Source organism: Gavia stellata, chromosome 1, assembly GCF_030936135.1.
Source record: "Gavia stellata isolate bGavSte3 chromosome 1, bGavSte3.hap2, whole genome shotgun sequence".
NCBI classification, from domain to species: Eukaryota; Metazoa; Chordata; class Aves; order Gaviiformes; family Gaviidae; genus Gavia; species Gavia stellata.
This window is the reverse complement of record NC_082594.1, coordinates 70768304-70784267: the sequence shown is the minus strand read 5'-3', so window position 1 is coordinate 70784267 and position 15964 is coordinate 70768304. Positions and strand designations below refer to the sequence as shown.

The following is a 15964-nucleotide window of genomic DNA, read 5'->3' as shown; positions in this document are numbered from 1 at the left end:
CAGCCTTTCCCTCATCCACTAAGTGGGTCACTTTGTCATAGAAGGAGATCAGGTTAGTCAGGCAGGACCTGCCTTTCCTAAACCCACACTGATGGGGTCTGATCGCCTGGTTGCGTGACGGCACTCAAGATGATCTGCTCCATAATCTTCCCTGGCACTGAGGTCAGGCTGACATGCCTGACATCTTAGGATAAAGCCCAATAGGTGTATGTATCTTGGGTGAAAGAGTTACAACCAAAGACCTGGTGTCCACACAGTACATGCTTTGAGGGTTTTACTTCTGCATAGTTCTACTCCAGTCCCATGGACTCAATGCCATTTGCATCTGCCGCATGTCTTCAGATTTGGTTTAATCCCAAAGGAATCCAGTTTACACACTCTGGGCCTGTTGGCCTTCAAGATACAACAGAGCGCCACGGATTTTTGTGCCAGTTATGCCTTTCTCAGTATGTTGCTGATAGCTGTCATTAGCTAAAGGCTGATTTTGTTATTTGGTATCTTATCTCTCACCTTAGGGAACAGGTTCCTCTTCTAACAGCAACAGCTGCTGAAAGACCTGCATTTCCACTCCAGTTGTGGAATTCTGCATTGCTGTAGGTATAACTTGGAAATCCATCTGTAACCAACTCTATGCAAGATGTATTTAAAGAGACAGTTGCATATTCTTGAATATCATCTATTCTGCATTTGTGTGAAATTATATGACCAGAAAGAGTGCTGCAAACCCCATTTTTAAAAAGCACAATATCTGGGAAATACTGTCTGCTATGTTTTATAGAGGTACAGAATAAAATATGTAATTGCCTCTCTATCTTTTTGGAGTATTATTTACAAAAAAATCTGTTTTCCTCTTTTACAGAAAGCAAGATGATTCCTAAAGAAAATGTCTCAGAATATCAACCAAAACTGATAAAGAAAATCATGCTCACTTTGTGCTGGATTCTAGCATTGTTTGTCAGTGGGGCAGAAGTTAGAGAGATTAACTTGCCAGGTAAGAGTCTGCTTTGGTGGGGTTTGGTGCTTGTGGTGCTTTCTGACAGCTGAGAAAAGTGGATCTGCATTTTGCCATGCCTTCATGAGTTTTTCCTGCACCTGTTCATGCTTGTGTCAGGGAAATAGCTGTTTCCAGCCTTTCTGCAAGTTTTTTAAGTATTGGTAATACAGTTTACCCTAAATATAATTCAAAATCCAGTTCCCTAAGGAAAAGAAAAGGGCAAATGTAAAGGAGAATTTCTGAGAACCAGACGGAGCAAATGAATTGCTTCTGTGACTCCCTGAAGTCTCCAGCAGCTGGTCCAAGCCTGTCAGGGGGGAGAAGGAAGAGAAAGGCAGGGTGAGACTGATATATCAAAGTCTTCCACCCATACAACGTATCTGGAGGAGCTTGATCCAATTCAGTTTGCAGAGAGAAACTGAAACTGAGAAGAGTCTGCCAGGTGGGCAGGCGAGGAACCAAAGATTTCACGCCCTCCCTTCTGCTGAAGTGAAATCCTGCCATACTTTCAAGGGTTACCACATCCTGACTGGCAGGAGGGGTTACGCAGCAAGGCTGGTCAGCCTTTAGAGAATTCGGGGTTAGGATGGACGACCACAGCTTTCAGAATCCAAAAATTTGTCTAATTTTAGTGACAGTAACTGAAACATAAGAGGGGAAAGATTTGAAGGCGGTGAGACAATAATGCTTGTCAATCTTACCCTAAATAGGGACTGTGGTGGGCAGGCTCTGCTTCTTCAGGTTTATGTCAGTCCCTTCTCCATTAGTATGAGGAGAGCTAGTAGAACTGCATCTGCTTTTCTACAGAGTTGAGGTTTAACAGGTTAGCACCCATGTGAAAATCTTCAGTTCACTAAAAATCTGAAGTTATTTTCACATTAGGGTTTTGAAAAAGGCCTAATAAACCTTTGGAAACCTTTGAACATTGGCAAATTCCATGTTTAAGGAAATCAATTCTCTATTAGCCCAGCATCCAGTCACATAAAAAATCATTTAACACAAAGAAAGGTAAAGTTGTATTTTTGTAGTATTCCTAATTATTTTTTTTAAACGTGATGAGTGAGTATTCTTTCAGGTGGTACTGATATCTTATTGTCCTGCTTTTCAGGATGTTCCCATGTTGAACCTCAAATATGGTATCGTGCAATTAGTGATGAGGAGTTTGTTTTACAATGCGCTTTACCAGACAGAGATGCTACCCACATTTATAACAACTCAATTCTAAAACAACATAAGGTGAAATGGTTCTGGCGTCAAAAAGATAACGAGACACTGAAGGCTATCAAGGAAAGCTCTAATCCTGCTCTCCAAGGAGATGCACTTTGGTTTAAACCAGTAAGGGACAGTGCTTCCGGAGTGTACATCTGTGTGATGTGGTACGTAATGAACCAAAAGCTTATATTTCTGTACAAGAATTGTTTTGTTTTGTTTTGTGTATTAAATGTTTAACTTTTTTTTTCTGCATCACTCAGGGAAAAAATCCCATGTCTCAAAATTGTTTTGGAGGTTCAAACAAAGAAGGCAGCAAAATGTTCAGGTTATGACACAAATATGCTATATCTTCTTGCTGGCAATGGGAATTCAATAACTTGTCCTGGGACAAAATGCTACAGCCATATAAAAAAGCCAGATGTAAAATGGTACAAGGTAAGAGTCACTCCCTCAAGCTTTCAAAAAAGCTCAGTGGAGGTATAGATTTAGGTCTAGTTAATGCTCATGTGCCATAGGTTCTTGAACTCTTCTTTGGCAGGCAATGCAGCCTGAGAAATTCAACCCAAAAGTAGAATCTTGAATTGCTATACATCAAGTCTGTAAGTAAGAGTTTTAAAGAAATTTGCCACACCCAAAATATTATTCCACAAAATAGAAGCCTATAAATGCTTTCTCTTTAGCTGAGAAATTGAAGTAATTGAGAATTAAAATAGGTTCTTTACAAAACTGACATATGATTGAAATCTAAAATTTTAAGTTTTCTTTTGACATTTTAAGTTCTGAAAATGTCAAATATCCCAAAGAAAAAGTGGCTTTGTTAGAAAAAAATTCTTGTAAGGTTAATGATTCAAATTGTTCTTTCCCACTCCTGTTTTTAATGAAACTCTATTCCACTGAAGCTTTATTGACTTACTCTTTTTCAAATGACCACTAAAATACTTGCAAGTTAAAATTTATTCCTACTGTCTAGGAATATACCGTAATATACCGTCTAAACCTGTATAGTATGAGCAAATGAAAATGACTGAAAGTTCAATTGTGCATTTTACTACCTGGTATTATTTACATTATTTATTCTATCAAGTAGAATTACAATCTAGTCAAAGTTTTTCTTCATTTACTTTCAAGCATTAAATGAGGTATATCTTTACCTTCGTCTTGATCTGAAGCCCACTGAATTTAAAGAAATTCTTTCCATTTTGCACTAGTGGATTTTTTTCAGGAATCTGCTTTAAGGAAAATTCTTAGTGGTCTTAGAAAATATGCACACACTAAGTCAAAAAATAGGGGTGCTTTTCAAAAAATAGTCTGTTTTCATCCTTTTGAAAATAGTGACAGTGTTGTCAATATCAGACAATCCAAAACGGTGATTTACTTCTCATAAAAGAACAAGAAAATGTCTTCAAAATAATTTACTTACAAAATAAAAAATACCCAGTCCACCAAAATACGATTCTTTTTGTTGCTCTTTAGTAATAGGAGTACAATTTACATTAGGTTCATGATTTCACATTTCTCTGAGCAACCACAAATTTAAAATAATTATTTAAAAAGACAATGGTATTCATATATTATAGACCACATTTTTTTAATATAACTGGCAAATGTCCTCTGACTCCTAATAAATATTTTTTGGGGTTTCAATGGAAAGAATTTAGCTTAGCCCTACTGCCATGGTAATCCTATCCAAATATCTTAAAATATAATTTAATAACAGCAACAAAAAAAGGACTTCTAATTCCTTGATATCCTTTGCTTTTCATTAGGATGGTCGTCAGATAAAAAGTAGGAAGAGCAGACAAAGCCTAAAGCTTAAGCATAATGAAATCTACTTGAATCCAACCTATGATGAAGATGCTGGAATATATGTGTGTGACTACACGCTATATGACAACACTACCAAATGGACAATGAGAACAGCAGTAACAGTAGAAGTCATTGGTGAGTAATATAACAACACAGAATAAAATACCTCAAGTAAAGCATGTTTTCTCTATTATTTCCCACTCTATTTATGTCTTTTGTTCAGGCTCTTTTTCTGAAAACCCCATGAACTGGATTAGCTACACGTTCATTAAAATCCTCTTCCAAGTATTCTGAGAACATCTTGGGACATTGACTAGAACATTCAATGTTCAGTAATAACATGTAGCATACAATACCATAATTTGCAAGATCTAATTCCACCTTGGATTTATTGTAGTTCCTAACAGTGGGGATCAAATCTACAAAAGGATTTAGATCTCTTGATCTGGGAGTAGAACTCATGAAACTCCAACTGGTGCCAATGTTCTCCATGTACTGTATGGGGAGCGTTAGGAAGATATTCGCATACTAGGAGGGAGGAATGCAAATCCTGCACGGGAAATGTGGACAAAAGCAGTGTATCTCAATCCTATTTCTATCCCTGAAGTAAAGGCTTATGTGAAAGTAGAGTTAGATAACAAAATTGTTCCCTGTGGCATAGATGAGAACTTCATTTTTTTCGCTTGACAATGATGAGGAAGGTGATGTTGGTGGGATCACTGCCCATCTTCCACATAACTTTTTAACAGTAGTGGAAACAGGAAAACTCCAAGCAATCTAACAAACAAGCCATTTGTTGTTGCATGCTGTTTGGGGGAAAGCATCACTGCCTGCATGACCTGTTCTTTTAGGTTTTGTATGGATTACTGAATAAAACCAGCCAGACCTCTATGGCCCAGTGATATGGCATGGCCTTATATTGTCCTTCAAATCATGGTGACATTTTCTATAATATTTACTGTCCTCTACTGCCCTTCAGGTGAAGCCCAGGCATTGCCTGGCGGAGTGCTGTTGGACAACATCAACACTGTGCAAGGGAGCATGCTAGCAACTCGGGACCAGGAATGATCTGTTTAGTTTGCTAAAAGAGACATGCGGTTATGCTTTTCTCCAGGTATCTGTGATTAAGTGCTGTAAGACACTTTCATCAGACACTCCAGCCACTCCAGTCCATCACAGGTCCCAGAGGAAAGCATAACTACATCTATTCCATATCTTGAGCTGGATGGACCCAGCACAGCTGTTTCTGTATGACAATAGCACAGGACCTATTCTCAGCATCCTAGCAGAAAGTGGGCCACTCTGTGGAAGGGAGAACAAGATTTAGGGAGCAAAAGAAAGGTGTCAGGTGAGGCCACCTTGTTCCATGGTCTAGTGAGGACTCCTCTGAAATAGCTGGTCCCTTTTTTGCAGATGTTTGATACATTTAGTACTAAGAACTCATGGGAAAAATAGATACATCCCATCAGGACAGGGTCTGGAAACCACGTCTCACCAACTTTTGAGACCTCTATGTGCTGGGTTACAATGACTGGTGCTCTTTCACTCTTCTCTCTGGCTATATTCCCACAATATTTTCCAGGCAGGCATGGACTAGCTCTGCTTTTATTCTGATCTGGCTGAACCTGAGCTAACGCACTGTGCTTCTCAGTTCTTTTCCCTGACTTCACAGCACAGTCAGAAAAACACTTGAAAGGTGCCATGTACATGCATACTCCCCCTGAATTTTGCATTCATTTCTCTGCTGTGGCTTCCTTTAAAAAAAAAAAGTGTTGTGTGGTGCCGTTTCCTGCCGTATGGGACTTTCCTAGAATATCAGAGCTGTGGGTTTTAGCCCCTTCAAGCTGTTTTTCCGGAGACTGGGTAATTGCTTAGTAGATTGTATGAACTCTGGATGTCATTATCTGTGCCCTTTGGCAGCCCTTGTTTTGAAGTAAAAAACATGGTTATTTTAGTGCAAGTACCTGTGCTTGTGAATGAGGTGTGTGTGCTGTATGTGTGTTTACTGGGCATGGAATGGGGCTTGTCAGGGAACTGGTATGAGGACTGTGTCCCTCAGTGAGCTTTGCAAGGGGGAGGGCCTCATTTCTGAATCCTAAATAACCTTAAGTGCAGGACAGACGCTGAGCTCCTCAGCTCATGTAAGATGGCAATGCCACAAAGTAACTGAGATAGCAGGTCTTTAAGTAGCTATACAAGTTTTGTGGTCAAAACTCCCTTATGTGCACTCTCAGACACCTCAACAACTGTAAATCATCCTCTTGGACTTAGGTGTCCAAATTCCACCTAACATTTGAAAAAGAAAATTCTGTAAGATATTTTCTCTGGTCTTCTGCACTGATGATAGCATTATAGTTATTAACACTATTCCTGTTAATTGCAGCAAAAACCACTATCCATCCACCAAACATCTTGTATCCCAATGGTGTAGTGATCCTTGAAGCAGAGCTTGGTAAGTTTTGATTCCGCATCTGAAAGCGAAAGAAAATGTTTAAATGAAGTATTGATAGAAAATGATAGATCTTGATAAAGCAAAACAGCTTTGCTCTCTAGGAGTATGAGAATTTTATATAAAATGTAGGTTTTTTCATGATATATGTCTGTGTGAATATTAAAGGAAGCATCATGTGTTACATAGATCCCAGGCTATTTAAGAGAAAAATATTCTAGTGACCTCCATGCATGGTTTTCCTGTGCTAATTTGTTCCAGGAAACCCACTTGAATTGGAATGCCGTGTACAGTTTGGGTTTGAAAGAGCTTCTTCGATGAGGGTAACATGGAAAAGAAACAACAAAGAAAATATAAATGAGAAATTGAATCAGGAAACAAGGTAAGAAAAAACCCAATAGTGTGATTACTACTACAGTCAGCAACTGTAAAAATCCTTCTACAACAGCTTTACTGAATACATTTTACTGAAAGAAACTCAGAAGGCTCTGTTCTTCAATATATTAACGTATATGTCCATGAGCGTGTGACAGGCACATGCACTTCGCATACAGAAGCACATGTTGATGGCCATAAAGGCAAGAACTCAAACTTTCTGCACAATACCTTAACTCTTCTTCCTAAAGCTTTAGCTCATGGACAGCTTCATCATGAATGGTGCCTGGTTGCCTGTGCCTGCATCAGCTGTTTTCAAGTGTTCCCTCTGCTGTGCCTTGCTAGCAACTGACACAATCTGTCTTTGGAAGCTGTCTCCTACTGGGGAGTAAACCAGCTCAGTAAAACAGTACTGTGGACCTTGAAAGGAGTTTGCATGACTCAGATGTTGGGGTGTGTTTATTGAGTCAGTCTGAGGACTTGCAGCACTGAATTTCAGGACACTGAATTTCAGAAGTCTTCCCTAGCAAGAGTTAACCAGACCCTGCAGAGAAGCAACGTATGGGGGAAAGATTTTCTGTGACTTGGGGACAACCCAAATAATCACCATGCTTCCCTTTCCTTCCTGTAGTTCCCTGTCTCATTCACTTATGCAGTGTCCAACTTGGGCAAGAAACATAGTGGAGGCAACACAGACAAGTGTGTCTTTTAGTACACAGCCCTGAGTCATCTTTATGGGAAAACTTTTATGTACATGGGGGGGAAGCAAAAGCCCTGCTGCTACTGCTAAGATCAAGTTCTTAATAGGAGTCCTATGGGGAAAAAAAAAAATTATAATATCACACACACACATGCGCACACACATACACACGCTCACTCATGAGGCAGATTGGAAATTGGATTTTCCTAACTTTCGAATATTTAGCTTTGTAATGTTTTTCTTACCAAGTTTTTAGCTTTTTGTGTACATACAATTTCTGTTTGTTTATTATTTAAAAACCCAGATGAATAAAACATTTCCAACAGACTTTTAGCACAGGTTGAGTTTTTGCCCATGCTCATGCCTGTGTATCTTGATTTAGCAGAGGTAGGGCCATGGTAGACTGTCATTTTGCAGTGGCATGATGTGCGGTGCCTTCGGGACCACCCAGAGATGCCTGTACTTGTGGCTTTCAAAGAGAAATGTTGAGACTCAGAAATCCTGGGTAATCTCGAGTGGTTGTAGACACAGATCTGTTCCCCACAACCCTCACTCAGCCCCAAAGGGATTCCTCTGTTACCTCTTAATTTCCTATAACTCTGTCCCTTATATCTGTCTTACTCTGTTGCCTGTCCTGTCCTTCGGTTTTTTACCCCTGTGCAAGAGGCTGTGCTGCTCAGTCTTTTTGACCAACTATTCCTCTCTTAGGGCTCCTTTCTGAAGTTTCATTTCCCTGCATTTCCCCTGGGGGAATTTTTTACATCTTAGAAAAACACAAATAATCTTATAGAAGTCAAAGGGGGCTATATATTTAGAACTAGGCAAGTGATTAAGTATTTTTCTGAGTGGATCACTTAAGAATAAACCTTTCATTCTGCAGACCTTTGATGATAATATTTTCTTACAATGTAAAAACCAAACGGAAGTTCCAAACCAGAATATTGCATTGCTGTTAAAAGTTCAAGCTCTATGTTAAGACATTCCAAGCTCCTCTTTCTTTGTATTTAAGACATTTGGGGATTGTGTGAATGAACAGCAAAGGTATCATGCAAATACATACTTTTTTCTCTTTAGCGTTTATCCAAATGGTTTAAAGGGGCACACACTTCTTCATGTTGCGAAACTGAAAGAAGTTACCGAAAGGGACCTCAGAAGCAACTTCACATGCTTTGCTGAGAATTCGGTGGGAAATGCCACTGCTGTGATCCAGCTGAAAAGAAAGCAGAGAGGTAAAACTATCGATGGATGACTATTTGCCCTTGAAGACACATTTTGATTTACTCACTGCTACAAATTCATTCCCCATTGACAGCGGCTTTTTAGCCAGCTGCAGAAGTTTCTTGAAGCTGGACGGGAAAAGTTTGATTTGTCAGATGTCCAGAAAGGCACATTATTCTGAGGACTACTCAGAAGGATGGGGGTGTTTGGGGACTTACTGCAGGCAGGTGGGCCAAGTGGAAGCTGGAGAGTAACTGGGAGGAAGAAGAGGAGAGTAGCATCTCTGAATGTTAATAGGCAATCTACTAAACTGAAGCAGAGCGGCGGCTGAAAGCAATAGTGTTCCTTGATTTTCATAGGATGTTTCTGTATGTTTCCCCAGTCCTTAGCATGCATGTTTCTGAGACGCTGCCATAACTGATATGAATGTGGCAGCCTTTGAAGCAAAGGCCAAAACCAGAATCAGTGTGGAAATTAAACTCTTGAACCATAGTTCACAGTGAAGATTCATCATTGGAGTGGCACAGGAAGTCTCCAGCAGGGCACTGTGTGCAGCTATGTGTGTTTTGATGTGACTTTTCCATCTCAAGCGATGACTACTTTCAGCCCTGCTGAGTTTTCTCTGTGCCTTCCATCACAGATTGGCTTTTCATACAATCAAGGAGATACCATTCAAAAAAGGTCTCTGATGGTAGTCTGAAACTCTATGTTAAGGTTTGCAGCTAAATGAATTCCTGACTTCCCTAAAGTTTGCCAGCAGGGAAAGAATGAAGATTGTGAGATGGTTTGCCCCCATTTCTGGACTGAGTTTTTCATCTAAGTGTCAACATTATTTTGGGAAGCCTGAGTTATGATAGACCCTTTTCTTTCTGCAGTGCTTCTCTTATACGTACTATGCGGTGCCATTTCTAGTCTGTTTGCATTCCTTTTGTTCACTGCCTTTATTTACCAGCACTGGATTGAAATAGTGCTGATGTACCGAAGTTATCTGGCCCACAACGAAACTACAGGAGGTAAGAAACATAATATTAATTTTCTCCAGTTTTTCTACTGTCTTTTGCCATGTGCATTAATCTGGTGAGAATTAACCATTTAATTCAATTCTCTTAATGACCCTGTTCTCTTTGAGCCAATACAAAGGCTGTTAAAGCTAGCAAGGTACTCAGTGGATTCAGATGGAAAAAAGGCTAAGCAGTGGGGAGGAAATATCTAACACCAACTGCCACAGTTAGCCTTTTACAAGATCCCTAATTTACCCATGGAAAATTAGAATAGGAAGTTGAATTTTGGCAGTCCCTTTGCAGGGAATAATAGAGCATCTCCAGCATTTTAACCTCATTCTCCCCAAGTGTTCAACAGAACCCATGGACAAGAATTGAACATCCTTGCAGAACTAAGTGAAGGACTCCACAGTCTATTGTATTTTTCACTTGAAGCCAAATAATTTCTCAGAAGAATAAACAAAGGAGAGAAATAAGATGATATAGGGCACCAACTGAAAAGTGTACGTTTGAGAAATATTCGTATTTTCTTTCTAAAAATTACTTTGACCATCTTGACATTTACAACAGAGTGATCAGCTTCTGATATTTCAAATCTCTCTAGTAGCATTGTCCTATCACCTCAGCTAAAATGGGCCTCCAACATAGTAGGCAGTGTAAAAATGTGTAAGAAATTACAGTGCCTAGTCCAAAGAACTTAACACAATTTTCTTACATGGGTTGAAAGAAATCTGATAGCATGTGCCCAAGGACATTTTTCTAAAAATTCTTGAATGGTGATGCAGCTTGAGATATAGCTGTCTGATTCCTCTTTTGTGTTTGCATGTGTATATGTCGATTATATGTGAGTGTGAAATAACTGTATCTAGATATCTATAAATACATATGCAATGAGACAATTAACTGCCCTTTTGGAAAGTATTTTTGTGAGCCCTAAGGCAGCTGGCAAAAGCAATTTGGAAAATCACTCAAAATTTCCCCTCTATTTGGTAACAAATTGTTTTAAGAACCTCTGGGAAATCCCCTTAGAGTTCACCCCGTATGTCAGTAGGACACAGACAGACCTGCCAAGATTTGTGCATCGAAGTTGAAGACACCACTGGGTTCCACTGTGGCAGCCTCTGTCCCATTCCCTTGACTCTCATGTACCGCATGCACACAGCACCATTTACAGCGTGGGGGCATGGAGTGTGCAGACCAACTGTGCCTACCCAGATAGTTTTCTACCTAAGGTGATTGGCCATAATATGTGTTCTCACCTGCAGGATTATGTCCTTCTCACTTCATGTGGATGCATATCAAGTCATCTGAGGTCTGAAAAGGCTTGCTTACAGTGCAGCAAAGCAACAGTTATGACTTAATTTTGCTGCTTCTTCCTTTCCATCATTTCTTCTCTCCCATCCCTCTTAGCACAGAATCAGAGAATTGCAGAATCCCACAAGGTTGGAAGGGACCCCTGGGAGTCATCTGATCCCACACCCTGCTCAAAGCAGAGCCAGCCTAGGCCAGGTTGCTCAAGAACTTGTGGATAAAGAATCCACAACCTCTCTGGACAAGGTGCTCCAGTGTTTGACTACTCTCACAGTGCAAACTTTTTGAGTAACATCTAATGAGAATTTCCCTTGTTGCACCTTTCATCTATTGCCTCCTCTCCTATTACTCTGCACCACAAAGAAGAGTATATAACCATCATCTCTGTACCCTCTCATTTGGTAGTTGAAGACAGCAGTAAGGTCAACTTTTTTCTTAAGCTTCTCTAACCCTTGGGCTTCATCCTTAGCCAGTTCAGATGTATCTCTTAAAAATCTTGCCTTCTTCCACAAAGAGAAAGAAACAAGTTAGAAGCTGTGATACTGACATTTATAGACCACATATGTGGTCACTTTGTTTAACTCGGGTATCCTTGATTTCCTACCCTTTGGGCATCTTAAATGTTTGTGCCAAAAGTTCCTCATATTGTTACTGTCCTTCTCTACAATTCTGGGGAAAAAAAAATCCTAGTGGTGCTTACTGTGTATTTGTTTTTAACTTGCTATTGTAATAGTAATACTATAAAGGAAAACGGTCATGTATTTATTAATGGTTGTTTTCTAATAAGATTGCAGTGACCTCTGTGGGTGAAATGAGGAATATCTGGCTTGTAGTGCAATTTATTGTCATTTAAAAACTGTTTTTGAAGGCGCTTCAATTCAGAATGTAGCTGAATTGAAGTTCAGCTGAACCAATCTAGTGACCCTCTGCCCTACCTTCAATTCCCACACTAGTCCTGCGTGCCTGCTGTTGGTGATTCACTCTTGTGGGCCTAAATTGGCTCAACTTGGCAGAAAAATAACTCAGTAAAAGACAGTGAGTAGCTAGCAAAGTGAATCAGCTTCCTCTGTTACCACAAGAGCTTCAACACCAGCAGAAGGAAGTGGTGGAAGCGTGTGGCCAGGAGCAGAGGGGAGGAGCAGAGATGTGTTGTATAATCACATCCTCGGCCTCCAAACCTGACCTGCACACCTACGTTTTGTTTTGATGACATACTTTCTGCTATGTGCTGGTTCTGAATGTAGGTTTTCAATACCGGCTCATGCACATCGTTAGTTTCCGTGTGAATTTCCTTTGGTCCCTGGAATCCATATGGGCTCTTCTAGATCCTATGGGAACCTGATGGCTCTAGCTCAGGTTTGTGGTCATAATCTTACACCTAGGTATAGAAATCAGGAGGTTAACACTGAGGCACAGGGTGACGCTCAACACCATTACTTAGGTGTCTGTGCTGGAGGTAGATGTCTCAGTTCCCATGCAGTGAAGATGTAGTCAATATGGTGAAATCTAGAGAGCTTCTCAGCTCGCCCTGCAGCAGCGCCCTGCAGTAGGACCCTGTGCTGAACAGCTGGATTTCTTTCTGGTTTCTATTAACTATATTGACATAGGATACAACCCAGCTGCCTGAGGATGTCCTGCCATTCCAAAAGATTTGAGTCTCCAGTAGTTCCCACGTCAAATTTGGCAGTCCCATCAACGTTCGGACACCTTAAATGGCATCAAGCAACTACATATGGGGAACTGGACTGAATCCACTGTGGCTTTTGCTTTTACCAGAAATTCTTTTTGTTTTCCTTCCTCCTCCCTCAAGTGTAGTTCAAATTTTATTTAGCAAATAGATAAGATTTGCTTTTGCCTTGTAGTTAAGAATGGGCCTAACTCAGGTCATTGGTACCAGGCTGTTTCAAAGCTGAGAAAAGTTCTTTATATATTTTTTATCAGCACCTCACAAACATATTCTTTTAATGAGACTGAAACAAAGTTCAGGAACTGGTCAGTACTCAGTGTCTGAGCTGATACTTGGATCTTACTTAGGCTTTACTACTTGCACCAGTCTCTCTGATTAGAAACATAACAGTGCATGAAAATACCACATCTTTTGCAAGCAGCTAATATTTAAGAACATTGTTCCTTTAAAATTCGCTATATTTTCAAAGTAGGTTGTGCATTGATGAGTATTTTTGGAATCAGCGTTTGGCCAAATGAGAGAAAAGATTGGGAATAATTCCCTACAACATGGATTTTGCCTGGAAGGGACCAGATCTTTCACTGGTGAAAAGCAGATCATGTTTGCGAAAATGCAGAAAAATGCCTGATTTAAACTTACTTGCACTAGTCGTCTGTGGTTTCCTCATTTGCTTTGGTAGTGTATGTCTACAAAATTTGCAAGACAGTGAGGAGTAAGGGTTGGCTTTGGGTAACTGGATGGCTGTACTTCATGAACAGGTGATAATTTTAGGTTTGTGTTGTACCTACTTAAATAGATAAAAATAGAAACTGAGCATTAAGAAAGAAGCTGAATGCTTCAGACAGACTTGTTAATGTATGCAGTGTTACTTACTTATTTATTTTAGATGGCAAAGAATTTGATGCATTTGTGTCCTATGCAAAACTACACTCTTCTGAAAGTGACTCGACTCTAATTAGTGAGGAAAAATTTGCCCTGGAGCTTCTTCCAGACATGCTGGAAAATAAATACGGATACAAGTTATGCATTCTTGAAAGAGATATTCTTCCAGGAGGAGGTAAGGTCCCTGTGGATGGTAGAAAATCTTCAGTTCTTTATAAAATTGTTTTTCACTTTCCAAAAAACCTTATGTACCAGATCAGCAAATGGTATATTTTGGTACTGGAGTTTCTGCTCAAATCTCATCGTATTTTGATCTTTATATCTGGCCCCTGCACCTGAGGCATCTGTACGTTTGAGTGTGGTCGCACTTTCTGAGCAACTTTACTCAGTGCTACCTGCAGTAATTAGAAAGCCCTCAGTACCTGTCCATGGGAGAGACAAAGTCCAAGAGTCCCTTGAGACTGTGTTTGAGTAGCAACAAAGTGTGTTGAGGTCTCAGCTCTGCCCTCCACCTCCTGAGCAGCAAGTTGCGTTCTCCAGGCTATGTAAGAACAGCCGCGGTACCCTCCGATAGCAAACACATTTCTAGGGGTTATATGATTGCTCAGCATCCCTATTTTTGATTTTCCTTATTTCTGGGTTTTAGCTGTTGATAAAGGAACTGATAAGATAAAAAGTCCATTACAGAATGCAGAAATGATTGCCATTTCTTCTCCAGCATACACAGATGAAGTTGTTACAGCTATTAAACAAAGCAGACGAGCAATAATTATTTTGAGCCCAGCCTATGTCAGCGGACCAAGCATCTTTGAACTGCAGGCAGCGGTGAACTGTGCATTAGAAGACAAAACAATCAAACTGGTATTAATAAAGTTCCACGCTTTCCAAGAGCCAGAGACTTTGCCTCCAGTAGTGAAGAAAGCTCTTCGGATTTTACCAGTTGTTACCTGGAAGTCTTCCATTTCTGCTACTCCAAACAAGAAGTTCTGGAAATATATGCATTACCACATGCCAGTGAAAACTACTAGGATGTTGGGAAATTGCAGCCTAAAGGGCTTTTTCCAAAGGTTATTCAGCCTGGTATATCGATAGCAGAAATTTCACAGAGGGATGACAGCAGGCTCAGGAATGGTGACGTGATTGTAAAAGACCTTTTCTATGTTGGCTGACCACTGTGGACTGTCACTGCAGTCAGCAATAGCTCACTCCAAACCAGTGAGGACTGAAGTGTGACAGTGCTGCAGTCCCACAGTAAAACCAAGTGGCATTGAACACAACTGTAATGTGAGCTATCTTTCATAAATTATTAGTTTATTATTATTTTTATTATATTTATTATATTCTTTTGCTGTGATGTTGAGACATGCATGTCAATGTTTTGTTCTTTGCACTGTATTTCTTCTGCAATATTTTTATACTTGTTTTCTAGAAAAAGATTAAAAAAGGGAACCCCAGTGGAAGCTTGCAGTTTAATTTTCCTGTGCAGTCCAGTGGGACAAATCCAAACTCTTTGAACGAGTTACCTCCTCCTGTGGGAGAACCAAGGAAGTACCATGGGAGACTGCTACAACTGGCTATGCTGAAGGGCTTGAGAATAGAAGGAGCACTGTGTCAGGGCTGATCCCAGGCATCTCCATCCTTCCTGCAATGGGAGAACGCATTCCTACCAGTTGTGAAACATTTCACACTTGGAGACATCTGCACATTGCTGATCCTGTCTGGTCACTCATGGGTCCCACTGAACCTGTTGGTATTATGGGTGTGTTGCAGTTGGAAATCTAAAAGTCCTGGCTGTCACAGCTGGTAGACTTCCAGGGACTCTGAAGACTTTCCCTTGCAGTCTGCTGGCTGCTAACTCTCCAGGGTTCATATCACTTATTCTCAAGGCATCGTGCAGTCTGTGTGTGTATGGCTGTAGCTAAGTGGAATGCAACGGTTAGTGTTCAGAAGATCTGAGTAGGAGAGCCACTGATCTGGTGTTCTGCTGACTTCATTTGGCCTTCATGTTAACAAATCCTTGTTTTATAATGCTAATTGAATAGCTCATCTGCCGGATTCCTTGTTGGAGAGGGACTTCAAGAAATACTGCTGTTAACAGGACCAGTATAGTGAAAAAAGAACAACTCTTTTGCAAGCAGGCTGAGCATTAGCTATCTAATTTTGTATTGGGTTCAAAGCCTTCCGTGGGAGGGCTGGTGGTGGTGCTGTGGGGCAGATGCAGAAGATATTGCCTCATGTAGAAACAGAGCATCAAATGGCATCACTGGTTGTACCACAGAAAATTTTGACACTGCAGTTGCACCTGCATTGGGGATTTAGTTCAGCTTAT

The 15964-nt window shown here is 40.3% G+C and overlaps 1 protein-coding gene across 1 annotated transcript; it reads left to right on the top strand.

Moving 5' to 3' along the window:
* Positions 1-867: 867 nt before the first annotated feature.
* IL18RAP (interleukin 18 receptor accessory protein) lies at positions 868-14727 on the top strand. The gene is made up of 10 exons (XM_009811192.2): positions 868-991; positions 2103-2370; positions 2467-2641; positions 3973-4147; positions 6396-6464; positions 6723-6843; positions 8611-8765; positions 9630-9767; positions 13640-13810; positions 14354-14727. Exons 1-10 carry the CDS (start codon positions 868-870, stop codon positions 14725-14727), a joined length of 1770 nt encoding a protein of 589 aa, XP_009809494.2.
* Positions 14728-15964: the final 1237 nt, after the last annotated feature.

What these genes read in the sequence shown, in the direction of transcription:
- IL18RAP (XM_009811192.2), top strand. Translation starts at nt 868, where the DNA reads ATGATTCCTAAAGAAAATGTCTCAGAATATCAACCAAAACTGATAAAG. An exon ending in CAGATGTAAAATGGTACAAG is followed by an intron (nt 2,642 to 3,972) that starts GTAAGAGTCACT and finishes GCTTTTCATTAG; the next exon opens with GATGGTCGTCAGATAAAAAG. An exon ending in AGTAACAGTAGAAGTCATTG is followed by an intron (nt 4,148 to 6,395) that starts GTGAGTAATATA and finishes TGTTAATTGCAG; the next exon opens with CAAAAACCACTATCCATCCA.